The 7,934-nt window shown below is 41.1% G+C and overlaps 1 protein-coding gene across 2 annotated transcripts in view; it reads right to left on the minus strand.

Moving 5' to 3' along the window:
* Positions 1-6,258, minus strand: part of LOC129137399 (nuclear pore complex-interacting protein family member A7) — a 50,449-nt gene extending 44,191 nt beyond the window's left edge. For both annotated transcript variants that reach the window (XM_063796826.1, XM_063796825.1), the window contains exons 1-2: positions 6,118-6,258; positions 189-298 (exon numbers count right to left, since the gene is read on the minus strand). In XM_063796826.1, the coding sequence (XP_063652896.1) occupies positions 189-262 (74 nt within the window). In that variant the 5' untranslated portion in view covers positions 263-298; positions 6,118-6,258. The remainder of the gene's footprint in view (positions 1-188; positions 299-6,117) is intronic.
* Between the last annotated feature and the right edge of the window lie 1,676 nt (positions 6,259-7,934).

Raw genomic sequence — 7,934 nt, forward strand, 5'->3', positions numbered from 1 at the left:
TTTAAGTGCTTTTCATTTCCCAAATCAAACATAAATAGGGCAGCCCTAAATTTGTTGCTTCACATGGGATTCTGCCCCCCCAAAAATGTAAAATAACTTCCAGATTTTCCAGTAAAATATACTAAGCCAAACATTTTGAGCAACTTGTCCACTAAAATAACTTTAAAACTATTTTCTCAAATACCTACCTATTTTTTCTTTTGATCCTCCAGCAAGTAGATTGATATTTTCTCCTGGTAACAATTCTAATTGCTCGGTACATTCAACAAATTTTCCAGACTCAAAGCTGCTTAATGATCTGTAATTAAAATATTGGTTAGCTTGTATTCCTATGCAGCCTGTGGAACCATTAAAAAAAAACAAACAAACAAAAACAGAACAAATCCTAGGAAGACAGCAAAGTACACAGCATTTTTCTGACAAAATTCCTTCCACGAGGATGCCATTATTTTGGTTTTTATGTGGAAGATGTGACTACCACTTAATTAGTACTCAAATTGGAGTGGCAAACCAGAAAGTCACAGCTACAGACTTTCGGTGGAGCTGACTGGCCCCTGTGTCTCCTTCCTGTTTTCATGTGTTGCAGCCTGTTCTCTTCAGAGCCTAACACACTGACAGTAGACCTCTGCAGGACAACTTTGACACCCAGTTCTCTCCAAGCTGCCAGTGAGCTCCCTGTGCAGCCTCACTCCTCACCTACAGCATGAGCCCTTGCAGCTCTCCCAGCATCACAATCTTGTATCTCAGTCCTGGCTTCTTTCACTGCTGGCATCCCTCCGTCTCTCCCTTTTTCACCTACTTTTCTTTTTTCAAAGAATTCTTCTCTTTCATCTGCTTATATGAAAAATAATGACACCTCTGAAATTCTTTCCTGTAGTCCTGCAGCATCAATGCCAGGAAGACAGGCCTCATCCTCCCAGCTTCTATGCTGCTCCTTTCAGATCCCTTACCCTGTCCCCATTTTCATGACACGGGCTCTCCAGCCAGGAAGAAGACACTGTTTCTCACTCTCTCTCTTTTCCATCTTTGCCTGTCCCTCTCGCTGTGTAACTTCCCTTATAACTCAGCCTGAGGCCAGTGCTAGAAAGGCACATCACCTGACTTATTCTGTGCCTGATTCTACCTAGATCAGTGCAACCACTGGCTTCTCAGGGGGACCCTTGAGTACCGGGCGCTGATGAACTGTTGCCAACACAGTCATCATTTCTGCCATTAAAAGGTCCTAAGCTCTCTCCAGTGGCAGGTTCCCCAAGTCCCCACTATGCTCTATAATGCCCTATGCTTTCAGCTAATGACTCAGTCCTCAGAAAAAAACAAACAAATAAACAAAAAAACACAGGCTTTAATTTCCTCTACCCCTACCCCCAATCCACCATACACTGCCGAAATTCTGTCTATACCAACTTTGACTGCTTTCCTTGAGGCAGAGAAAAGGGGAAGGCCAGTTAATCTATCAGTGTTCTTTCTCCTGTTTCTTCAACCTCTGCTTTCTAGTGGCTCCTTCCCCTTGGCCAAAAGAACATAATCTCTCCAACATTTAAAATAAACACTTCATATTTCCCTCCAGCAACAGCTTCCTATCCTCGACTTCAAGAAAAACTCACTGACCAAATAACTTACCTCAAGCTTTTCATTTTCAAATGTCTCTACCACTCAATAGTATTCAATCTAGCTTCTTCTGTCTCTCTACAAAACTCTTTTTCCTTATAATCCCTAGAGCATCTGACAAGGCTGACTACTCCCATCTGGATGTCCTATATCTAGGGCACTTCCCTTCTCAATGTCCCTGTATTTTTTTGAATGGCTTCCTCTTCTATCCTTTCACAAAAATGTTAAACTAGGATTCTGACCCAGGCCTTCCTTCCTCTTCACTCACTATTCTCCAGAGGCTTCTCTCTGGTTTGGTTGCTTACAAAGGCTCTAGAGTATAGAGACTGAAAAGGAAAGAGGGCCTTTTCTGTGTACTAACCATCTGCAAATCTCTCAAGCTTAGACTTTCTCCTTAGTTCCAAATCCAATTCTTAACAGCTTACCCAACAATCTCATCTGCACATTTCATTAGAAATCTTAAAACATGGCTTGTTCTCTGTGTGCTCCTACTCCAGTTAATAGCATTGTTTCTCTTCCCTCTACCATTGCCCCCATAAATTAATGGTCTCCATGCTTCCATACTTGCCCCCCATCTCCAGTCTCTTCACCATAGCAGAATGAACCACCAAGTCAGATCACAACACATCTCTGTTCAAATCCCACCTGAAATTTTCAGTCTTACTAGAATAACAGCCAAAGTTCTTTTCTCAGTTCCCAGCTACTTCTCTGCCCTTATATCCTACTGTTTAAGGCGCTCCTAAACACACAGGCCTCCCAGCTATTTCCAGAACACTCCAAGCCCACCATTCTCACATCAGGTCTAGGCCCAAAGGGCATCCTGATGGGCATGTCTTAACCTTGTGTCTTCCCTCCAAAGAAGGTCAGCTTTACCTAACTGCTTTCCTTATGGCACAGAAAAGGTGAGTGAGGTCCAATTAATCCTTCTATCAATAATCTTTATCTAATCTTTGCTTTAAAAGGTTGGAATAGCGCCCACATCTGATCATGTACAAAAAGTGGGAGATAGCGCCCACATCTGATCATGTACAAAACAAAGTAAGTTTATGGCTTCTCCAAAATAAGCACAAGCATACAGAGTTTATCCTTCAAAACAGGGGTATTTGGACATTTTTAAATTAAAATTACAGATTGGAAGGGATCTAGTACACTACACCTGGGACAAATACTTTTTTGTGAAGTCAGTAAAGCCGTTGCATGCAATATAGCATCTCTATGCAATGCAGCAACTCGTCTATCGCTACAGTAAGAAAACAGCCACAGGTCAGGTGTTGTGGCTCACACCTGTAATCCTAGCACTTTGGGAGGCTAAGGTGGGCAGATCACTTGAGCCCAGGAGTTTGAAACCAGCCTGGGCAACACAGCGGGACCCCATCTCTACTAAAATTACAAAAATTAGCTGGGCATGGTGGCGCACACTTGTAATCCCAGCTACTTGGGAGGCTGAGGCAGGAGAATCGCTTGAACCTGGGAGGCAGAGGTTGCAGTGACCCGAGTTCATACCAATGCACTCCAGCCTAGATGACAAAGTTAAGACTCTCTCTCTCAAAACAAAACAAAACACCAGCCACACACAAAACACAGGAATGAGAGTACCTGTGTTCCAAGAAAACTTTCTTGAGTCGGAGTCTCTCGCTCTGTTGCCCAGGCTGGAGTGCAATGGGGCGATCTCAGCTCACTGCAACCTCTACCTCCGGGGTTCAAGCAATTCTCCCTGCCTCAGTCTCCCAAGTAGCTGAGATTACAGGTGCCCATCACCACGCCCTGCTAACTTTTGTATTTTTTTAGTAGAGATAGGGTTTCACCATGTTGGCCAGGCTGGTCTTGAACTCCTGAGCTTGGGTGATCTGCCTGTCTCAGTCTCCCGAGGGATTACAGGCGTGAACCACTGCGCCCAGCCCAACGAGAACTTTCTTTACAAAAACAGGCACTAGTGTTGTGATGGTTGTACACTTCTGTGAATACAGTAAAAATCAGTGAAGTATACACTTAAAATAACAGACAAAAAACAGGTGCTGGGCTGTATTTGGCCCACAGACCATAGTTTGCAGAACTCTGGTCTAAACAGAGCCCTTTGTATGTGCCTTTTGTGGAAGTAGACTGTATTTCCTCAATTTTCCATATACTGCAAATGGCAAGGTGCCCTGTTCAATAAGGAAACAAAGGCACACCCTGCCACCCTACACCTTTTCCATCCATCTTTTTCCTTTACACTGCCAAGACACTCCATTCCACCTGACTGCCCCATCCCCACCCACTTTCTCCTTATTTCTAGAGTACAGGACATAAACATCTTTGAATCTGTAAATAATGTGAATAATTTTCCTCAAAAATCAAGCTTTCATGTTTGAAGAAGAGTTTATTGTGACTTCAAACATAAGCTGTAACTGGTAATAAGCGAAGCAGCTATGGAATTATACAAGGCAATCCAATCAAACAACACGGAGCACATTGAAGTGCAAACATCAAATTTTACCTTCTTCCTCCTAAAAACTTTATTCCCTAATTACATCCATTTCTTTCTTTCTTTCTTTCTTTCTTTCTTTCTTTCTTTCTTTCTTTTTTTCTTTTGAGACAGAGTCTAGTTCTGTAGCCCAGGCTGGAGTGCGGTGGTGTGATCTCAGCTCACTGCAACTTCCACTTCCTGGGTTCAAGCAATTCTCCTACCTCAGCCTCCAAAGTAGCTAGGATTACAGGTGTGCACCACCACCCCTGGCTAATTTTTCTATTTTTAGTAGAGGCGAGCTTTCACCATGTTGGCCAGGCTGGTCTCAAACTCCTGACCACAACTGATCAGCCTGACTTGGCCTCCCAGAGTGCTGGGTTTACAGGTGTCAGCAACCGTGCCCAGCCTACACCTATTATTTTCTATTAAAAATAATGTTTTTCAACTCTGTGTGGTCCAATAGGAAGAAGAAATACACAAACCATAAACAATAAATACAAATCAAGAGCAGGGCCACGTCGAATTAAAAAAAAACACACACGGGCTGGGCGCGGTGGCTCATGCCTGTAATTCCAGCACTTTGGGAGGCTGAGGCGGGTGGATCACCTGAGGTCAGGAGTTTGAGACCAGCCTGACCAACATGGTGAAACCAAGTCTCTACTAAAAATACAAAAATTAGCCCGTCGTAGTGGCAGGTGTCTGTAATCTTAGCTACTCGGGAGGCTGAGGCAGGAGAATTGCTGGAACCCGGGAGGCAGAGGTGGCAGTGAGCCAAGATTGCACCACTGTACTCCAGCCCAGTTGACAACAGCATGACTCTGTCTCCACAAAAAAAAAAAAAAAAAAAAAAAGCCACCACCACCACCAAAAGAAAGACTACAGGTTGAGTATCTCTTATTCAAAATGCTTGGGACCAGAAGTGTTTCAGACTTTGTATATGTTTGGATTTGAGAATACTTGCATATATATAAAATGAGATATGTGGGGGATGGGACCCAAGTCTAAAGACGAAATTCACTTATGTTTCATAGACACCTTCTATTCATAGCCTGAGGGTCATTTAATGCAATATTTTAAATAATTTTGTGCATACAAAAGTTTGGACTCATCACATGAGGTCGGGTGTGGGATTTTCCACTTGGGGCATCATACTGGTGCTCAAAAAGTTTCAAATTTTGGAGCATTTTAGATTTAGGATTTTCAGATTAGGGATGCTCACCAGTAAGTGTTATGAAAATATTCCAAACTCCGGCTGGGCATGGTGCTGCCCACCTGTAATCCCAGCATTTTGGGAGGCCAAGGCAGGTGGATCACCTGAGGTCAGGAGTTCACAACCAGCCTGGCTAATATGGTGAAAACCCATCTCTACTAAATACAAACAAATTAGCCAGGTGTGGTGGCACATGCCTGTAATCTGAGCTACTTGGGAGGCTGAAACAGGAGAATCGCTTGTACCCGGGAGGCGGAGGTTGCAGCGAGCCAAGATCGCGCCATTGCACTCCAGCCTGGGCAACAAGAGTAAAACACTATCTCAAAAAAAAAAAAAAAAGTATTCCAAAATCCAAAATCGAAAACACTTCCAGTCCCAAGTATTTCAGATAAGGAATATTCAACCTGTATGAATGTTCCTAGGGAAAAAGAGACAGCCAAAATATAAGACCATGTATAAGAACTAACTTCAGTAGACAGAAAGAAAAAAGTACCAGGGGAAGAAGAAAGAGACCGCATTTTACAACAACTATACAAATTTGAGCTGTAAGAAACACTGACATTTTCTGTAAGCATGCTAGAGCAAATAGGAGAAATTCATAAGACATTTTCTAGAAAATAAAACTAATATAAAAAAACTTACCAAGATTTGTCAAGGAAAAAGAAGAAAAGTTAAATATAATGGCAAGAAAACATTCCTACCAATTTTATTTATCCAGGCATGTCTTAAATACAGCTGTTTGTTACATACAGTGATTCTGCAGACATGTTGACATGACAGTGAAATACATAAATATGTAATGAGAAAAGGCTTAACTGTGGATAAAACAAAGTCATTACAATTAAAGACTCACCCCTATTAGTGAGTTTTTGGCATTTCCAATTGTAGTCAGGGCACCGAGGTCAAATTTAACTACAAATTTTGCATTGTCTACATTGAACACATGATTCTTAAAAGCCTCATGTTTTATTTCAGAACAGGCCTCAGGAAGTTGTAGACTGTGCAGGAGGTTGTTTAGGGCACAAGTCATTTCTCCCAATATTAACTTATAGGCAGTCTCCAAAACAGGAATATTCTTCAAACTGAGCATTGCTTGATAAACAGCACGGGCTACAGCAACAACCTGAAAAACAAAAAATTCAAGGAAGTGATAAATGGAAAATAAATCTTCTAAAATTATATGGAAAATAAATCACTATCTGTATTAGTGCTGATGATACAAATAAATTTAAGATTGATCAATTCACTGTCCGTAGCACTTAATATTTTAATTTTTTAAAAGCCAATCAGAAAACTGACACAGATCAGTATGCTATTTCAAATCTATTAAGTTTTATCACAAATAAAGAGTACTATAAATGAAAACTGTCAATAGGAAATTTCCAAAATGGCCGTTTTTTTTTTTTTTTTTTTAAATAATCAACATCAAAAGACGTATGCAAACAGCAGTTTAAGACTGGGTTTCTTAAATCTACCAGGAAAGTCTGTGGTGGATTTGACTAGGGGGTGGTTGAAAAGCCAGTCATTTTTGTTTACCAAATATACAGTACTTCTTAATTTATAACTTTATAAATGTGTCAACTTGTTTTACCCTTATGAAAATTTAATAAATTTAATAACAGCAAAAGATGCATAGTTTGAAAAGAGTATCTGGCACACCATTCATGAAAGTATTCAGTATGATTATCAAGAAATATAAATTTAAAAGAACAAATACAATCACTATATTCTAAATCAAACATTTCACATTTCACTCAATTTCACTTACATAGCCTGGTAAGCAACATTAGGTCCAACTCTTCAGTGACTCAAGTTGTCAAAATTCATTATCAGTGTATTACTTACCTCTTTTTCTTTATGATAACGCAAGAATAGTAGTTTAGATGATGGTATAAACAGTTTTTCTACAAATGATGATGGCAGTTTCGTATTTATCTGTTCAACAATCTAAAAGAATGAAATTTTTTAAAAATGAGCTTCTCTGGCCGGGCGCGGTGGCTCACGCCTGTAATCCCAGCACTTTGGGAGGCCGAGGCGGGCGGATCACGAGGTCAGGAGATCGAGACCATCCTGGCTAACACGGTGAAACCCCGTCTCTACTAAAAATACAAAAAATTAGCCGGGCGTGGTGGCGGGCGCCTGTAGTCCCAGCTACTCGGGAGGCTGAGGCAGGAGAATGGCGTGAACCCGGGAGGCGGAGCTTGCAGTGAGCCGAGATCACGCCACTGCACTCCAGCCTGGGCGACAGAGCGAGACTTCGTCTCAAAAAAAAAAAAAAAAAAAAAAAAAAAAAAAAAAAAAAATGAGCTTCTCAAATTACAAAAAGACATGGAGAAACCTTAAAGGCACACTGGTAACTGAAAGAAGCCAATTGAAAAGGCTACATACTATATGACTCCAACTACATGGCATTCTGGAAAAGGCAAAACGATGGAGACAGTAAAAAGATCAGGGGTTGCCATGGGCTTAAGATGGGGGGAGGGAGGAGTGGGGAGAGGGAAGGAGGAAGGAGTGGGTAGAACATAAAAGATTTTTAGGGAAGTGAAACTATCCTGTATGATACTGGTAATAGGGGAAACATGTCATTACACATGTTAAAGTCCATAGAATACATAACACAAAGTAAACTATAAAATTAGTTAATAATAATATATCAATATTCACTCCTTT

This window comes from Pan troglodytes, chromosome 18 (genome assembly GCF_028858775.2).
Source record: "Pan troglodytes isolate AG18354 chromosome 18, NHGRI_mPanTro3-v2.0_pri, whole genome shotgun sequence".
NCBI lineage: Eukaryota > Metazoa > Chordata > Mammalia > Primates > Hominidae > Pan > Pan troglodytes.